The sequence below is a fragment of the Dermacentor andersoni genome, chromosome 5, assembly GCF_023375885.2.
Source record: "Dermacentor andersoni chromosome 5, qqDerAnde1_hic_scaffold, whole genome shotgun sequence".
NCBI classification, from domain to species: domain Eukaryota; kingdom Metazoa; phylum Arthropoda; class Arachnida; order Ixodida; family Ixodidae; genus Dermacentor; species Dermacentor andersoni.
This window is the reverse complement of record NC_092818.1, coordinates 148470783-148490745: the sequence shown is the minus strand read 5'-3', so window position 1 is coordinate 148490745 and position 19963 is coordinate 148470783. Positions and strand designations below refer to the sequence as shown.

The 19963-nt window shown below is 43.9% G+C and overlaps 2 protein-coding genes across 4 annotated transcripts in view; one reads left to right on the top strand and one right to left on the bottom strand.

The window, feature by feature from the left end:
• Positions 1 to 19963, bottom strand: part of LOC126531390 (cell adhesion molecule 4-like) — a 545870-nt gene that overhangs the window by 181620 nt on the left and 344287 nt on the right. The window lies entirely within an intron of this gene.
• Positions 2530 to 19963, top strand: part of LOC126531387 (glycine receptor subunit alphaZ1-like) — a 243160-nt gene continuing 225726 nt past the window's right edge. For all 3 annotated transcript variants that reach the window (XM_050178895.3, XM_055071135.2, XM_055071134.2), the window contains exon 1: positions 2530 to 3336. In XM_050178895.3, coding sequence (XP_050034852.1) covers positions 3227 to 3336 — 110 coding nt within the window. In that variant the 5' untranslated portion in view covers positions 2530 to 3226. The remainder of the gene's footprint in view (positions 3337 to 19963) is intronic.

Sequence of the window (19963 nt, the reverse complement as noted above, 5' to 3'; positions counted from 1 at the left end):
TAATTCTTATTCCGCGTATGTATCCAATAAGTGCAGTTTCGCGCATAATGCGAATCAATGAAGCGATAGCTAGCGCAATATTACAGCCAAAAAAGGGTTGCATTCCTTCATCCGGTATCGGTTCCACTAAGCAAGCAATCTGCGTTCCTAGATACAGAAATCTTTCTTCAATGTCGACTATAGTTCGCGTTGTCTTCGTTTGCGGAGGCAGCGCCCGCGTGCTGGTGGAAGAGTGGAGACATGCAGCTTCTTCAGCCTTCTCTTTGGCCTCCTTCCTTCTGCTTCTTAATGCTGACTTTCTTTTTATTCGTTCAGGTTGGTGCTACTTCGTACGACAGCTGAAATGCCTGGCACCAGCCAATCGTATACGTCTCCAGGTGCATTATTGTTTTCTGGTGTAGCATTGCTAGAAGTGAAGTATTATGTGCGACAAGTTAGCACAGTTTCACGCTATATCGGTTGCAATAAACATTCGCAGATGCGCGCGGTGCAATATCATGTCAACGTGAAAGGCACTGCATTCATTGCGTAGGTGGCTCTGCCCAGTGGTGATCTGGAGAGACACGGCTCTTTCTTCCTCCTCTTTCACTTTGCATTTCAACTGTGGTTTCGTTAAGTTCTCCCACCTCGGCGCTGCTTTGTACGTAAGTTGCAGAGCATTTCGTCAGCCAATTATAGCAGCTAGCAACGTGACTCCACTCTTCAGGCCCAGTATGTTAATGCGAAAGCATTACATGGTTTATGAAGGGGAAAACCTGGCGACGTGAGGTGAGATCGCATGAAAATACACGTGGTCACAGAGACGGGCTCATTCCACTGCTCGCGCGTTCGTCGTCGTCTTCTTCCACAGCTGGCTCCGATGCCGCTCATCATGTCAGCGTTCCCATACTGTCCCTTCCTCTACAAAGGCGATGACAGCACTGGCCCACGGCCAGTCGGTGCGGTGATTCCAGTGAGTTCTGTCCTGCGCTCCGATGGATGAACCTTCGACGGAGACGGTACAAAAACATCACGTGGTCACAGAGAATGACCGTGCCGGTGGGCGGTCCATTTGGAGTGCCGCACGTAGCGGCGCAGCCAGTCGGTGCGGTGATTTTAGTGAGTTCTGTCGTGTGCTCCGATGGTCAAAACTTCTGCTTCCGGCTTCTCAGTCAGTAGCTGCTTCCGGTTCCTTTCGACGCCCACCCAAGTACGCCAACGAGGCTGAGGCACGTGATGCGAGAAATGATACAGGGTAACGTAAAAACAATATCATTACGCTTCGTAAAACATGTCGTTATCGGGAAGACGTTGCAATGCTTTCGCATTCATGCACGTCGGAATACCTAAGGCTCCTTGACTTTTTATTCCTTCTGTATCATCTGCAGAATGGCTGAGAGCTTAACCTCTGGGCTTCCACACTTGGCAACCAAAGTTGGAATTCAATCAGGGCGCTGCTACATTTATGTCTTTGTAAACTTCTATGCAGCATTTGGGATTCCTGTAATGGACGCCCGTGGTCACTGACGCATGGAAGACGTCGACCACCTATTCTAGTAAGCTAACAACAGCATGGTGGGAAGAACTTGGACCAGAGCGAATTATTTGCTAAAGTGAGATGCAATCAAACTGACTATGGATCACTAAAGAGCGACGAAACCATGATTTCCTGCAACATTGTAGGAGAAAACTGCTCCGCTAGTTTCACTTTTCCTTTCTGTGTAAGAAAAAGTTGTTGTTCTTCAGGTGGTGCACATAATTTTTTTGATATCAACACAGAGGATTGCAGCGCCCCAGTTTAGCAATTCAACTTTGTTATGATACTTTTGTTACATTAACTAAGATTGTGGCCGCAAGAAAACCTGTCTAAGGACTATGCGCGCCAATAATTAGAATTTATAGGTTCGAGAGTGCGATGACTACAAAAAAACAAACAATATAAGCTCACGAAAACAGTGCTTTAAGCCTTTTGCAAGTCTTTCACGAAACAAAGGCCAGCGGACTAAAAATAGTTGCTAACGCAACAGCTATACATAATAGACGGCCGTGCTTACATAACAGTGGATTGTCGTGGTTATAGGTGTTAAGGCGGTGTCCGAAAGTAACATTTTGGGTAATATATAACAATTACGCATTCTCCTAGACCGTAATTGTAGTGGCAGCTGTCCACTTCAGTTTTTCTCCGCGTAGAAGCTCGCCCCAGTTTTCTCGTTTATTGATCTGCAGATTGCGATGCTCATCCCGTGAAGGGGTAAAGCTGTGCTGGCAGTTGTGATGTTATAATGATAAAAACGACACAAAAGAGGTAAACGTAACGAACGAGAGAAAATTCGACGTTAGAGATCCGCCTAACTGGAACAAACCTTGCCTTTATTATGTTTGTTATTTCCTCTCATTTTCAGTTTTCTTTCCCATATCTCCCTACGCAGCAACAGCCGTTTATATTGCGCCAGGGCATACTTTTAGCGGCAATTTTTCTACGAGAATCGCAGCGGCCGTGATACGCACAAAATTAACGCGACGGAACTATTCCGGGAACGTGTCTCTCACTTTAGCATTTATTTCCAGGTATATGAAGCAGAAGACAAGACTGCGATGAAAAGCAAGCCCTTAAACAGCTTAAGTGTTTTGTGCACCTATTCGCCCGATTTGATTTCCACCTAAAAAGAAAGCGTTTGTGCCTTCGTTTTACTGGAGCTTTGGAGATTCCAATTAAGACGGAATCAGCACGCACGGGCAGGTGTAGCGTTTGCCATTTGCCGAGACTGATTTCAACTTGGCAGGTTCCCGCGATTTTTCCTTCGTTAATATCGAAATTACGACCATACTGAAGAATTCTTGTAAAAAAAAAAAAAAAGCTTTCAACAGGAAATTTAACGAACACCTTGAAGACGCAAGAAGAGCGAGAGGGAAGAGGCTGCATTTGCGCTACAACCTAAGAGAGGCTGCTGCTTAGTGAATAGCCGGCGCATCAGAGCGGCGCTTGAGTCGCCCACAGCCGGTTGCTTTTCACCCTTCTTCCCCCACTTCCCCTTTTTCGCGCGCGTTTCCTCCGTTACCCTCCCACACGGCACGCGTGCTCTCTCCGCGTGGATGGGGGAAGAGCGGGGACAGCCGGTGTTTGGGGCGCGTAGTCGGAGCCACGGGTTGGACGAGGCGCCCGCGCGCGGCGCCCCAACGGGAAAGTAGTGCCCCCCTCGACTCGGTCGCGCGCGCACACGGCAAGTGCTCCGGCGCGGCGGCTGATATGATCTCGGCGTCCGTGGCTCTCGGCCGAAGGATGTGCTCTCTGCTGCTCGCTGTCGGATGCGCCACGACTAGCGCCTGGTTCGCTGAGGCAGTTGACCACATCGACAAGTGAGTTGCAACTGTTGGGAGATCTTTGAGCCGATTTCGTTCCGAGGGAACGCTGTTTGCCGTGGGATCCGGAGCCCAGAGAGGAAAAGGTTGTAACTCCGCGCTGGAGGAAACGTGAACGCTTCGAATCCTGGTAACGCATTGCATAAATAAAAGGTCTGGGCGGGTGCCATTTACTTTGACGATCTTTAGCTGTTGTGTCGCTGAAAGCGACCGGTGGATCAATTCGTAGAAGAGGGATACATGGGGAACGAAGGAGTTTCGACGAGTAGCATGAACTGATTGCAGGTTTGCAAGACTTCTTTTTTCTTGAGAAGCAATGACAGCCAGCGCTTTCGCCTTTTCTACATGCTCCCTCTTATGCTGGTTTGTTTCTCATATTCTATTTAACATCGCGTATAAACTCACGTACGAACTAACTGAGATGAACCATAAAGTAGAAGATAGAGTTCTGTTGAGAAAGTGGTTTCGTTGGCAATCATTTTTTTTAGTGCGTAAGATAAACAAGAAGTAGCGTGGTGACAACTGCTTCTCATTGTCATTTCGACATCTGAGTCGTTTTGCTTTTAGTGTGTTTTCACCACTTTCCCTTCATTTATCTACTCAAAACTAACAAGGAAGCCTGAATGCTGAATTAATGTGGTGCCCCATCAGATGCACGGAAAAGCAACGATGGGAACTAGTATTTGTAATAAGATTTAGTTATTTACCTTAATTGCTTTAAGCCTGATCTTTTTTGCGTTCCTAGAAAACGCTGCCTGATGTGGTTGAGATACCTTCTGAATGTCGTGCCCTCCGCAACGAATGTTGCAGGATACAAATTACTCGAAATGCTGAGGTGTGCAATGTTCCCAGGATGCTCGACTTATTTTGGTGGTGAGTGAACCTTATCTTCTACACTAGCTACTCGTGTGATTCATGACGTTGTGAAGATCGAATACTCGAGACCAGACACAACATTCTATTTCAATGGCTTCCGAGTCAGTGCGGAATTGTCAGCAATGACTGCGGAGATGGAACTGTGCGCTCGGCTCATGAACAAGATCTGCGCGTACCTATAGCACTTAGGAGAACGGATGCTGCCCGGCCACTTCAGTCACTTGTTCGCCACATCACTGTTCGACATGGAATTCACCTGGTTTCACCAAAAGCCGCTTACATTCACTCGACCGTCACTTAAGACTCCGCCAGCCACCAGAACTATCCCGTCGCGAGACAACGTTATCGTGTGCCACATTGCTGGGCGCCACATTTACGTATGGTTATTTATCCCTCATTGGAATGACGAACAGTGCCACGTGCATTTTTTTACGCGTGGGACGAGACAATAGAGCGCCTTTCGTGTTGCTACCCATCATTCGGCGCACAGCAGCAATGTACTCTTCGAGAGGGTCTCAGCCGCTTGGATGACCGGTCGCTGTAGAAAGATAGGATCCTGGCATATTTGCCTGAGAACCCTTGCATGCACAAGGCCTCAAAAGCGCTCTGGCGCCTCACGAACGTGCCTGGAGCGTACCAACGGGGATGAATGTCGGTGAACATTATATAAGACAAAAAAAAAATAATGAGGAGGTTAACTCTTCTGCGATTTTGAACACAATCACAAATGAGTGACCCTCCTTAGTGTTATTTTATGTATTGCTTTTGCTATCTATCTTCTCAAGATATATTTCCTTGTGTGGAGAGTATCCACATTGCACGGCCTTGATTAGGCACGAAGCCTTATTTTCTGCTTCATTTCTCTCTCTCTCTCTCTCTCTCTCTCTCTCTCTCTCTCTCAATTTAGTTATTATGTCTCCATATTTTTGTACAACAAGTACTTTCTAGTCCTGCATTTCTGCAAGCCTTAAACACCTGCAAATATAGTTCAGTCGCTTGAAAGTGTCATCTTCGGGCTGTATGTCATCCACCGGGGGGAGAGGGGGTCATATTCACCCTTTTTCGGCACATTAAATCATTATAGTTATATCAGCCTATACCTGATGAAATTCCGTAATATATTAATTAGATATATTGGTTCCTACACAAATATTAGTAAAGAAAGTGACGTTCATCTGAGAAGAGCTGGGACACCAGCGATATTTAGTTCAAGTAGGGTTAAGCCATTGGTACAATTAGAAAAATATTCCACAACAAAAACTATTCGAATTCAAGTATCAGAAGGAACTCATTTTGGCTGAATATATTTATGTAGATGTATATATATATATATATATATATATATATATATATATATATATATATATATATATATATATATATATATATATATATATATATATATATATATATATATATATATATATATATATATATATATATATATTTGATGACTACTTCACGCACTGGTCAATGCGCTTTTGAGCTATGTGTGGCTTGAGTTGGGTTATGAAAATATGTGTACAGGATAACATGTCTCTTACAAACACAATGATTTGCCAGGGACACGTCATAGCTAAGTTTTTAAGGCGAGGTGTTCCTCGAAAAATCATTTTGTGTAATAGGGAAAGTAACCTAATTAAACTTGGAGTGTTTGTGCGGAATTCGGCTACTCAGGGCCCTGTCTCAGGATGATTTAGTTCATTTCTGAGCCCTCTTTTACTATTTATTGCGTCAAGTGGTCGATGTCAGTGATAATGGAGGCATAGGCTTAGTCATAAAGGCCAATCACTACGGGCCGCAAGAACGAAAAACGAAAGGAGTGATCTGACACTATAGCCATTTGCACACTGTAGCTTAAGAAGTTATTTCAAATTTAAGAGTGTCTTTTCCGAGCCAGACGCAAGGAGTTCTTTTCCCCCATTATATGGACTACTTAAAGGGCCCCTCACCAGGCCCCATAGCAAATTTTGGTTATACGCTGGAAGTTGTTACGCGTCCTCTAAGGACCATTCTGCCGCAAAAAAAAATTCATATCAGCTCATTAATAGCCGAGATAGAAATATTTCAGTGCCCAAAAATCCATGATTTGAGCAGGCGGGCTCCACTGCCAAGTAAGACGCTCTCTCCACTCGCCCTCTGTAGCTTCCGCAAGCGAAAGTCCTTCGATGCGTTCTCCTATACCGGACCTCGAGGATCGCGTCACGCATACGTCACAGGCCCCGCCTTCATTTTTTCTTCTCCTCATGTCTTCTTTTTTTTTTTCGCGCTACGTACTTAGTTGACGGAGTCACGCGCGAGATGTGCGCGAACGATTTTGCACGCTGTGCAAAAGGAAACATCAGCAGCCGTATAATTCAGTGCGACATGAATACTGAAGCAGAACAAGCGGATCGCAGAGCATGATCACGGCGCTGGAACACGGTAGAAAATGGCACAGTTTCGGTACCTGTGCACGTGAGCGCACGACCGTGGGAACAAGTAGACGAAGCGCAAGTACATATCTCTTGCTTCGGTGAGAAGTGTAAAACAAAGAACACGCAGACATTGCGTTTGCGGGTTTTATTACTTCTCTAAACTTCAATTCGTCAATTCAAGCAACAGATCGCACAGTTAACAGATGTTGTGTTGAATAATGTGTTGTTGTGTTGAACCACGAGCGACGTCACATTGTGGACACCAGTACGTAGGCGCAGGCCCACGAGTACGTCATCCTCTGGCTTGGAGAGCGGCGGCCGCGAGGAGAAGGAAAAATGGCGTTCGGTTGGAAATTTCAGATCTTTCCGCGGCGCGTAGCGATGTAATGCTTTGCAGACATCGTTGTTATTGCGCAATGTAAGCTCCGCGCGTGTCAGCTCAAAATGGCAAGGCCTGGTGAGGGGCCCTTTAAAGGTTTTTAGAGATAGAAACAGTTCCCTGGAAATCACACTCCGTTCACAGTTACACGCGTTCGTGGAAGTACAATTAATATTTCTTACAGTTTATTCCCACAAATTGTGACATTTCCGCCAGAACGTCAGAACAACGAAAGCTGCAAATGAATTAGCTGCGCTCGTTATCGACCGACACTGATAAGGTCTTAGACCACAGCAAAGTTAGTTATTTACATCATTTTCGCGCCTTATACAGTACTGACGCTTTTCTTCGCTTGAGATGGCAGTCTGCTCCACATTCGACAATTCAGTGCTTGAATTTACAAAAATTTTCGCTCGGAACTGCTTCTTGCCACTGGAGAGCTGACTTCTCTAACAATATGCCATTGCCAAGATTCGCTAAAGTTTCTTATTAGGAACAAATATCGCATAAAAACTTTTTGTGATTATGGGCCCTGAAGTGCTGCTAGCATTCGCAGCGACATGTTGAACCAAAACACCATTGTACTTGACAAGTTGCGGTGCTTTTAGCCAGGACATCTCAGTCAGATTCATTTTCAGGAGTGTCTCGTATTATTGTTTCCTCAATTTCTTGACATATGAGAATCGCATAAGCAAGGCTAATTTGCCAGGTGAAAGCTCACCGGCGAATATTATTCAGGCAAATCCGGGGCCGAACTAACAGTGCTTTTCTTTTGTAAGGGGGCTTTGTCTTGGCTGGCCACCGGTGTATAACAATATGTCCAACATCAGGCATGGCTGGAATTAACTCTTACAAATAATTTTAGCGGAAATGCTTTTTTTGTGAATACGTGCCTTGATTTTTTGTAGAACACCTATATCTCCTGTATTATTTTGGTTTAGTATAGACAAAACACTACCTACAGTATCGCTGCAGTGGTTTCAATACTAGCCTCGCAGTAAGATGCTGCTGTGCGCTCACGCACGCACGCATGCCCAACCATCAACAAACAACCAAAAAAAACAAACAAAAAACAAAGTAATAGCAAATGAAAGACAGCAGACTTGTGCACCTTGTTGAATCACGACCTCATTTCCAGCGAAGCTCCCTTCTTCAAGCAGTTGCAATACGTGTCTCAGATGTGCGCAATTAAACCACATAATTTTACCACGTTGCCCGTATATTACTAGCTCGTTTGAAGCCTAGCCCATACCTAGTGCCTTAGACCACTTGTTAGGGATTATTACAAAGGTAGTAAATCATCCACATATCTTGGTCATAATGTCCCTCCCCTCCACACCACCCACCCTTTATTTCGTGCTACATTTGTCCTTTCAGGAGAGCGTCATACATTCAGCGAAGTTCGTAAAAAGTTTATAACGTTCCGGAGCGCTTGCGTTCGTAATTTATTTCTAAGTCCGTAATTAGTCCACACACTTTGAATTTCGCCTGATGACATGCCCCAAGTTTTAAAATAATATAAACAAGTGACATTGATTAGTTCAACGAGAACACTAGGGAAGGCTACTAAGAACCCCTTATGGGACATAAAAAGGAAAAAAAATCGAGGTTTCAGTAAACACTCGCAGCGCTTCTAATTAGGCTAGGACCGTTAAAGCTTCACCACACATTGCACTCAGCATGATCCATATTTGCCCGATACAATGGCTTGGTGTAACGTAGAGAAATGTCGGGACGTAGGGAAGTATGGCTGGTAAACCCCGTATTGCACTTTCCAAAACTTGTGCAAGAAATTTTGGGAAAGACTGTATTTAATGCACACACATTTAACTTTGCGTATATATTTGACATGGCATTCACCAGATTTTCTCTCCATTTGATTTCGGAGGTATTTTTACTTCTGCCAGGGCAACGGGCTGAATTCTGCGCGCACTCGTAAAACACTGTCCTAATGCTTCGGAGCGCTTGAGTACGTAAATTATTGCAAGGACCGCAGTTAACCCATAAAACTTGAACTTTACCTCCACATAACACAAACCATGCCCCTTATTTTCACCAAATATAAACTCTGAATAATGTAGAGTTCCCTCTGCACACCGGGACGCATCGTGCGAAATGGTCGTATAACGCTTTCAAACACTTGATAAGTCTGTTCTTAACAAAAGCTGTATTTAAAGAAGACGCATGTACCTTAGCAAACTCATCTGATATGGTTTCCCTCCTGTAGTTAAAAGTTTGATATTGCTGGCAGTTGTAGTTAAGCCAGTGCGGTGTGCTACATCTTGTGCCGTTTAGGAAAGCCAATCACAACGCTCTGGAATGCTTGGTTGCATAATTTATTTCGCGAGCAGTAATTAACCCTAGCACTTTAAACTTTTTCTCCACAAACCCACAATATGCCTTTTACTTTCACCAAATATAAATATAGAATAACATATAGTGTATCTCGGAACACCGGGCAACACGGCGCAATAATTCTACATAACGCTTTCGAACGCTTGCTAAAGCATTTTATTACTATGGTCGTATTTGATCCAACCACATTTAGGTTCACACATAAACTTGCCACAGCGTTCCCTCATGTCGCTAAATTTGACCTCGGAAGGCATATGTAGTTATGCCAGGGCAGCTCGGTAAATTTTTTTCTGCTCGTAAAACACACTCATAACACTCTGGTGTTCTCGCATACATAATTTATTGTAAAGGCTGTACTAAACCCGCACACACTGGCCATTGCGTACGCCTTACTCATACCGTGTTCCATTTTTCCGCGAAATATAGAGAAGCTGCTTTATTTCGTTCACCGAGGGCACCGGAGAAGCAAAACTACAAATCTCGTATAACGCAAAAGTTTTCAAAAGCTTTGCATTTAATGTTCTCATTTTCGTGTCTGTTACACCTTTGGACTGGGCAGTGGCAACACCACGACAGTAATAACATGAAAGCGGTACGATGCAGAAGACCCAAGTTTATTTCTCACTCTAGAGCTGATAAAGAAGAAAAGAGAAGGTGAGTACGTACATGCGTATAGTGAGGGGTCGGGTGTGCCGTCAATCTTGGTTTTGCGGTAACTGAATTTTTCCTTGTTGATTTGCAGATTTGTTTTAGGACTTTGGGAAACATTGGCGACAGCGGCAGTATGACCTCTGGAACGGCTGAATAAGTATGTTTTTCCGAAAGGCTGTAACTACCCAAGACAAATTAAACAATTATTATTAAGCAATCTTAACTTGCTTCCTATTTCAACGGACTATAAACACCGTGTCTCGCATACTGTTCACTGAGAAGTCCAGGGAAAAGAAACTACATGCCTCGTATAATGTATAAAGATTGGAAGAGGAGTATAGTCAGTCGATCCTTTCAAAGCCCTAACTTCAGCTAAAAGCATTCGGTACACGTGACGCATAGAATAGCTCGTATTTCCCCAGATATGAACTATCTGCAGTTCTTGGTCTTCCCAGATAAGTGGGGAAGCTTTGCAAGTGTTCCATATAACGTCTCATAATGGGTTAAAAACGCATGTTTAGCTATTCTTGTTTAATCCCCAATTACCGCACACACACTTCGAAGTTTGTCTGCAAATCTCCCCGAACATTCCGCACATATTGTAAAAATCTAAACTTCGTAACGAACCTAGTTATTTTCTAGAAATGCATGAAAATCCCCACCTTTTTTGAACTCCTCTAATCGCATGAACAGCTTCGCTGCAACAATTTATTTCGTCCATAATTCGATGCAGTGATGCTATAGTTGTCAAAATATAATGCGTAGTAAGCCTTAGAATGTTTCGTGCTGTATTTGTAGGCGTGAAGATTAGTAGATGCGAGCGAACAATCACCTTTCGAGAATAATGAAAAGTGCAAGCAGCATTGCTCCGTGGAAGCTGCGTCTCCTGGTGGGAAGCGGAAAGACGGCCTTTCTTCCTTCTCTTACCTAGCGGTCTTAGCCCCTGATCCATACTAAACCAGCCCTTTAGCTTCTTACTCCTGGATTTCTTTGGTTCTTCTCAATTACATACCTGGACTGCCCCATTAATAGGCCACACGCTAAATTTGAAGAAAACAAGACAGCGTCCGCGCCATCCGATAAGCATGAAAAGAAGCCCGGCGATAAAAGACTTGTGAAGACAACAAAGAATTGCTCAAATATTACTAATATGCAAAGAAGAAGAAAACCTAACTCAGTACCGCCATCATAGCTGAGAGTGCGACGGGCTATAACACGAATGCGCGGACGCCATGTTTACTGAATGCACAGATATTCATCAGGCGTTAGTTATTCATGGCAGCTTCTGGCACGGTCGCGATTTCTGGCGCGGGTATTTTCGACTGCTCCAGCACTGGCGGAATAGCTAAGAGAAAAAATCCTAGATCTTCCATTTGTTGGTTGGAAGTCCGAGTTCTCGTCGCACAATAAGAATTTTTCTTGTTTTGTAATTTTTTCGAAATGATTTTTGAATTCATGCAATGGCACTGGCGGATACCGACATGACCTTAGGAGTGAGCCCACAACAGCTATCGCTGTAAAACTTTGAAATATCCGTGTACCCTGCACTACAGTCTCGTAACTTATGCATGCATTGGAATAGTATAGATAAACTTTTCAAACTGCTCTTCAAACTACTGTCTTAGGTACGGCACTACAGTCCAGCAGAATTTTTGACTATATAGAGCCACTTTGGCCAAGAACTTAAATGCAAGGGGCACGATTCGATATATTGCATTTGACTAAAGCAGAGAAATCGACTTCTTTTTGTAAAGCAAGGGGCCAGGTCTGTGTTTTATGCTTTATTATATCTGTCTTCGGTGACACGTTAGCCGCAGCGGCTATCATGAATTGTAATAAATAAAAGTCAAACGTCCTTTTGAAGTGAAAAAAACTGTGTTTCTCCACTTCAGTGAAAGACTGCAGAGGGTATTTGTCGCGCCACTTTGTCCGACTAGTCGACAGTGCCGGCAACCCCTATTCATAGAATAGTGCCCAAGAAATCTTTGCCGCTCTTTCGGGTAATCATCACGCCAACCTCACCCTGCGGCACGAAAGCGAACTCCAAAAAGCACTATAATTGATGGCATGTGACTCTACGTCTGAGGGAGATTAACAATAGTCCTTGATATTTTGTGCATAAAATTTGGTAAAGCTGCTATCACACCATCGAGGACAGTGTTTAAGTATGTTTAACCACGTCGCCGCCATCCATATCGAAATATTATTGCGATCAATGCATCTTCTGTAGCGGCGTCCAGAAGTAATTTTGTTGAGTTTCATAGCTCTAGCTTACTCTTCTTGTAGCATCCTTGCTCCAAAGACAATATGTCTATTCAAAGGTAAGTGTTATCCAAACTACTCCACCGTCAAACTTGGAAGCGATAAAGTTAGCTTGAAATACTGACACCCTCACATGAAATCACAGCAAGAAAGACATTACACCAAGTACATTGAAACAACAAAATGATTAAGGTATATATGTTAAAATGTTACATAGTATACTGGTTTGAACAACGATATCTGTACCCTAGAAATGATAGTAGAGACTACACGTTATACAATGATGTATTCATATGTGCGCAGACGTGCATATGACAGTCGCTACATACGCGTATATACAATGTATAATAGGATCAGTAGGTTTCCATAAAAACAACACAGGTGTATGAAATACAATATACAAGATAAATAAAATCTTTTTTAGACTTCATTTCATGATGCACCTTCTTCTCCGCCTAAAAACAAGGAACACCGGAAGAAGTGGAAAACTTTATCGTGTTGCTGAATAAGAACTTAGAACAAACCTTTAGTTCTTGTTCTGCATTGTTGTATTCTGTGGTAGAAATAGGAGAACGACTTGTAGCTATTCGGTTATCGTTGTGGTTCAGTCGAGGGTCGGATGGACGGATACAACTCTACTGAATGTTAGCCAAGGTATAACGCAACCCGGGGTGAGGTCTCCCACGGTGGCTTAGTCAAAATTTATTCTCTCTCATGACATTCATTTGGATGAGTACATTGGGCTCATATGTCTTGGGTCGAAGAAAGTGAACCACTTCTAGTTAGTTATATAGACTATTAAGGATTTCTGAAGTGATCAATGAACATCTGAGAATTTCAGTTGCCAACGAGCCTCTTATTTCATATCGGCAAAGTCAGGCCGAGTTCTAACTCACTAATGAAAAATCCCGTACCAATGAAAAATTCCGTACCAATGAAAAATGTCATATGCTTATCCACTGTGCCATTTTATCTTCGGTACGACATCCCGTAATGTATAGAAAAAAAGTGCAGTAAGAAAACGCGTAACGCGATAGATGATTGGTGCACTTTTTGTGAAAGGTTGACTTTACCTAAACAAGCAAATGTACTCTTCTTACTTGAACTTATGTTAAAGGTGAATGCAAGAAGAGTTATAACAAATCAAAACGTTATTGTAAGCGTAATCTGCACAACTAGTGCCAAAGCCAAGTAGCACTACTCTCTCTTCTTTCAGTTGTTGCTTGAACTACGGTCCCCTCACACAGTTTAACACAATACATTTGCAGAGCGTTTTTTTATTCGGCTTTCAGGTTTTCGACTTACCGTCTGTTAACCCCACAATAATACCTACACAAAATTTGTACGCAATGACCTCCTTATGCAAACCTCAACACTCTTTAAAACACACCTGCCTGTGCTGAAACTAAAGGGCTTGCCAAAGCTGACTTGGGCAAAAATAGGTACTCGGCAGTTTAGCTAGCCACTCTGGCTTGGTTCATTTTCTTAGAGATTACTCGCTTTTTGCGTCGTGTAACTGAGATCATTTCCATGGCATTGGTAAGCGTTCTAATGCATATATTAGAACCAAACGCAGACCAGCTGCCATCGAACGCAGGTAGTCTTGATGCCCAGACGGATATTGAACCGATGCACCAGTGGTAAATGTGCTACCAACAAGTGCGAAGGCAATCTAGTACTTAACAATGCCGCGTTCAGTGCGGATGCGCGGAGGCGAGCGCCATCTGGATGGCGTTACAAGGAACCGAGCGGGACGCGCCGCTTTATGAATGTAGAACCGCTGAAGAAGGAGTTGTGTTTGAGTTTCCGCGTAATAGAATTACGTTTTCGCCTGTATTCAAATCACAATCCGACCCTTTCATGTCTGTTGGTTGTGTGTAACAAATACTACAATTTCCTGAAGCATCGTACTTTGAGAAGTTCAATTAGTTCAGTATCGCCTCTGTGCTACACGGAGGGACAGCGTGGTTCGGCATGCCTGCTTCGGAATGATTTTTCGCTCACAAGACGACCGGCGCCGGACACCGACACTGAATTTTCTGCGACACGGTGTCCTTAACGCTATTGTTATTACTAGAGGTGGATCAAACTGTTGTGAATCATGGCAGACAAGTACGAATGTTGTCTGAGGTGTATATATAGTGCCGAGTCTCAGGCATTGCAGGAGAAATAGGCTTTCCAAAACATAAGCAAATGTGATCGGCTTTTGATTGATGGTTATTAAAAAAATGTATAAATTGAGATGAACTGCACCAATTTTCGGAGTATTTCTGTCTGTTGCCCGTAATTTCTCTCGCAAGGTATGCCAAACCTGTACATTACAACGACGTTCTAACCCACAATGCATTTTACTTATCCTCCGAGTTTGGTGGCCTTATCAGATCACGATGTACTTTGATAATTTGCGCGCTTTTGTTTCACTCTTCGATGTCAAAACATTATTGTATCTCTGGCATATTTGCATGTTTGACTATTCTGTGTCATTCACTTTACATTCATATGCCTTCGACAGGGCAGAAAAGAAGCTTTTCTGATCGACTATCATAACGCGTAGGTGTTTCGATTGTTTGATCAAATTGTTTGGTAACTGTTAGGTGAGGGAAATGATAAGAGAAGCTTACAGAATCTGAGAGTTCCTTCGGTAGTATGCGTACTTCTAAACTATGACATAAAGTGAAGAATATTTGTGAGTTAGTGTGTTCAGGGGACAACTGATTAGCATACATATGTATATATATATATATATATATATATATATATATATAGTCCAGGTCGCGCAGGCTGGTACAAAGGTCACAGCTCCAGGAGATAATCTACGACTTCCTCTTCGTCTCCCTCTTGGGCACCACGGTCCTGTCCAAACGCACCCTAACCAAACTCCTGGGGGTTGGAGCGCCATCCAGGCGCTTGTTAGAATGATAGCGAACTATAGATGAACAGTAGGATTTTAAACGGTACTGGTGACTGCTCGGCGACGGTGATAGACGGCGCCATGCGGCCGTACCGTCCGTTGCGTGCAGGTTCGGCTCGGCTTGCGGCTGGATATGGCGGAAACTGCCGTCAGCACGAGGGCTGTTCGAGAACGGCATCAAGGACCAGCGGTTGCGACAGTATCAGGCGACATAACCAACGTGGCGAGAACTGAAAATAGGTCAGTCATCCGGGGTTCGCCACTCTGTCATGTTGCGACAACCTCGAGGGACCCAAGGATTTTGAGTATGCATGAGCGAAGGTCGTTCGATTGGCCGGGAACTAGCGGCGGTGAAAAGTGACTGCAAGCCGACAATGGCGAGTTCTCGGCGCACAATAGCCTGAACAATGGGAACCGTAGGAGCGCATGTATCGTTGACAGGTGGGTACAAATTCCCAGGACACATGGCTTTCAGCTCACGGCGCACGACCATTTTCAGCTGATCTGAACGCTGCTGCTACCGGGAAGGAGAGTCCAGTCGCTCTTCACAAGACGATGTTGCTGCCGTATTTGGAAGCCGTGCAAATGACTGATAGATACGATGGCTTTTCGCCTGCTCGAAACGCCTGCACTCCGCGATAATGCCACTACTCGAAGTACAGTTCTCATAAATGAGTAAATTGAAGGCGTCATCGACGATACCTTTTAAGACATGCCTGGCTTTTTGAGACCCCTGCATTCCAGCGTCGGCCTCGTGGCAGACTGTCAGCACGTCTTGTATATAGGCGACGTAGCTTTCGGTGGACATCGGAACTCGTGATGCCAACTCTTTCTTGTCGACGACCTTCCGAATCAGTGGTCTTCCGAAAAGATTCCGCAGCTTCTACTGGCAGGTATACCAGTCACGGAGTTCTTCGTGGTTTTCAAACCATATTCGGGCAGTTCCCGCCAAGTAAATAAATAAATATGTTCATCAGCATCTATGTGGCATCTCATTTCTTGTGGCTGCTCATCCGCTCATACATCTCCAGCCAATCGTCGGCGTCGGCGCCATTGGTTCTGCAGAAGGTTCCTGGATCACGCGGATGCGTGAGCACGACAGTCGATGCAGTCGACACAGGCGTTGCCGAACTAGGCACCGTCTCCTGCGATATCTTTTAAGAACCAAAGTGTCGGCCACTGCGAAGCTCCGTTCTGAGGCGTTCTGAAGCTCCGTTCTGAAGCTCCGTTCTGAGGAGCCTGCGTCTTCAACAATACACAGCATGTGAAATCTACCAGGCCTGCACTGATGCAACCCTTTTGCATCAGCGAAGGCGGCTGGGGGTGCTACTCATTCAGCGCTTGCAGAAACAGATCAAGCGGTTTACACTTTTCTTCCTGTTGCTCACTTGAGACTTTTTCTTCAAGTAGATTAATCAGCAATTTTATTTGACGTAAATTTTAAGCACCTTTGTTTGCATACACGTGATATATAGGAATCTAGAGCAAGTGACGTGAATAAGAATCAGTGAATAAGAAAGTTGCATAAGTATTTTTTTATTCAAAGCCTAAATTCGTAGGCAGGCCGTCATAGTAAAATGTTAAACTGTGTGGTGCGCTCGCGCTTTATCATCGCTTTTTCATTCAACGCACATGCTGTTCAAGAATTCTTAACAAATGCAGGTCAGAGACATTGGAAATGATTGAAGAAGCGATGAAAACCATATAATCTGTAATTAGAGAAATATAAACTTCTGCAGAATGTCTGTATAAAAGTTGTACGTCTGTTATGAAAGCAAAAGCGCTGCTGCATTTCTTTTGTTAAGGCAAGTCTATGAAAATTACTAAAGGCGCGGCCAGCGCACGTTCTTTGTTTGTTTTTTACTTCGCGCGACGGCTAATTCACAATTAAATTGTTCGAGGATTCTTGTATTAACAGTTTACCGATAGCTGAATTGAGCACAAAGGAAAAATGGAACACAATGTCGAAAATTATTTTTCTCATCACCTTGTGCGTAGCTTTGTCCCTCAAATGGAATTCAAGACAGCCATATACGAGACGAGAAGCTAAAACATCTGCATATAAGGCTCCCGAAAATTTAGTGAATAACACAAGATGACTATGGCTGTATGCTACGAGTGGAAAAGAAGTAGTTGCCTTTCATATATTTCTCACAATATTCTAAATGTATTACACAAGTTTTACCAAACCAACAAACATGTAATGTGATTGTAAAGCGTTCTTCTAAGGCACGGAACACCTGAAATTTACCGGCAGAGTTGCCTTGGTTCCCCAACCTTTACCTACTATCCTTCAAGCTCAGACAAGCTTCTACCAAAATCTAGACTTTCATCTCATACTACAGGTCCAACTATTTCCAAAGATGTGTAGTGTGAGTAGTGCGTCAGCGAAAAACCGGGCAGGATTCCGCATCATGTAGATGGAACGGAGAATTTTCGCCCTTTCACTCACATTCAATGAGGTCGTATATATATAATCATCAAGCTCCATTGGCGCCCAAAGCATCAAAGCTACAGTAGCGTAATTCTTGTTATTTTATTTTCTATGATGACTGATAGAGAGAGCAAAAAACGGTTTTTGTTGGTCACTGGGAGGGGACATCCCTACAGTGGGTGAAGGCTCAGTCCAGGGGCCCAGCGGCGATGGCAGTAGTTTCGGCTCTGGCGATCAGCATTCGCTGATCTACTCAACGCCGAGCTGGTCAGCAACATCTGTCACTGCTCGTGAGTTTCTTTTAAGTAACGAGGTAGGGCAGGCGCTGGTCTGATGAAGTTTTCGGTATGGCCATGTGGTGTGGTATAGGTTAGCTCGCTCTCTACAGAATGGACAAAGGGGTTGACGATGGGGAGGGTGCATCGCCTGGAGGAGTGTGAGGTGAAAATAGGTGTTGGCGTGGAGCTGCCTTTAGGCTTCTCCAGGCAAGAGTGCATCAAGAATGGTAAGTGCTCTCAGCTGAGGTGCTATGCCGAAACGCCCGAGTTTGGCAAAGATCGGGATCTGCGCGAGCTATGGCGACGCCCTCAGATGAATGAGCTAACGATATCAAGACATAAAAGTCAACCTTCGGTACGCCTCCAATTTCATTGGCTGATTAGGCAGATTCAGTCTTCGGTTATCATCAATTGGGCGTTTTACTCCATGGGCAGCCGAAAAAGAAGCAGTCACGTGGTCAATCCGTTGGTTTCTGCTTTCATTTGTTTATCGTTCCACCTAGTGGAATACCCCGTGCAAGTAGGTTATAGGCAATAGTGTTTTGTGATGTATTTTTATTGAGCGCTTTATGGTATTTCATAAGCATTTCAATATGTGCAAGGTGTGCAATGAACGTGCTTTAAAATAATTTGCAGTTTATTACGTTTGGGGATGTACCGCAAGACAACGGTGAATAGAGAGATTATGTCTGAATGAGCAAACACGTCCGTGATGCGCCCTACAGAGGTGTAAAAACGGCTTACACCGAGTGTGCATTTAAATAGCAGGACAGTGTGTGTGTGTGTGTGTGTGTGTGTGTGTGTGTGTGTGCGTGTGTGCGTGTGTGTGTGTGTGTGTGTGTGTGTGTGTGTGCGCGTGCGTGTGTGTGCGTGTGTGTGTGTGTGTGTGTGCGTGTGTGTGTGTGTGTTTGTGTGTGTGTGTGTGTGTGTGTGTGTGAAAAACGTATGTACGAACGTATGTAGAAAAAAAATTTAAATTATGGGGTTTTACGTGCCAAAACCACTTTCTGATTATGAGGCACGCCGTAGTGGAGGACTCCGGAAATCGTATGTAGAAAGAAAGCGCATACACAACGAGTCAAAATATATTTTAAAGAACTTAAACGAAGCCTCTCTACTTGTACATATCAGAATTCTGTCTGCCTCGGTACTAATAAGGATGATGATAATCATAATAATAATAATCATACCACAAAAAATATGATCGCCAATTACACACCCATTGTAATCGAAAAAAATGCTAATCACATTAACGTCCCTAATCACCTCTGAAAGAAGGATGAGTCTCCAATTTTTTTGCGATTTGAAAGCTAATCTGAGATCACCTCGTTAGTAGCTACAACTTTTCCATTGTCAGCAACCGCCTATCTGTGCTAACTTATTTGGTAAGTAAGTGCACTTTACTAATTAGCAAGAAAATGAGGAGACAACCTATTTTCAGTTGTCCATTGTTCCGACAATCCGATTTGTGAATAATCTCATTTTCACCTTGAGTGCTTCCTTTCAAGGAACTTTCGGCAGCCTTCGCAGAAACAACCGGTATGCACCTAAAAGGCTACTTGTGCCAGCAAATTTCCGCAGTTATCTATGATGAGTACAATGTCATATCGATTGGCTGCTTGGGTGTAGCCCAAGTCAGGGCAAGTTAGCGCAGAGTAGAGAGCGCTATGGCGAAATGCCACTGGAGTTGCGGCATGTCTGCGAGGACAGTCGAGGGTATGTACCCGTCACTCTGAGGACCTGCCGACGGCTCGGAGACCATAACGATGAACAACGGGCATGAACTAACGTCGATAACATGGAACAAATTCACGAAAGTCAAGACCACATAACAGCTATCACCGTACTAAAACTACTGCACTAATGTAATTATTTCCATATATCGGCGAATGACCTTATATGAATTCTGATTTCTTATGCGTCTCCCGCAACATATCATGCTACTTTTCTTATACAATGCCTCAGCGGTTAAGCAGGAGGTACACACATTACATGCACAAGTTAACATCGGTATCTATGCGAGCAGTGACCATTATATTTTTACATAACTACACGTGCTTA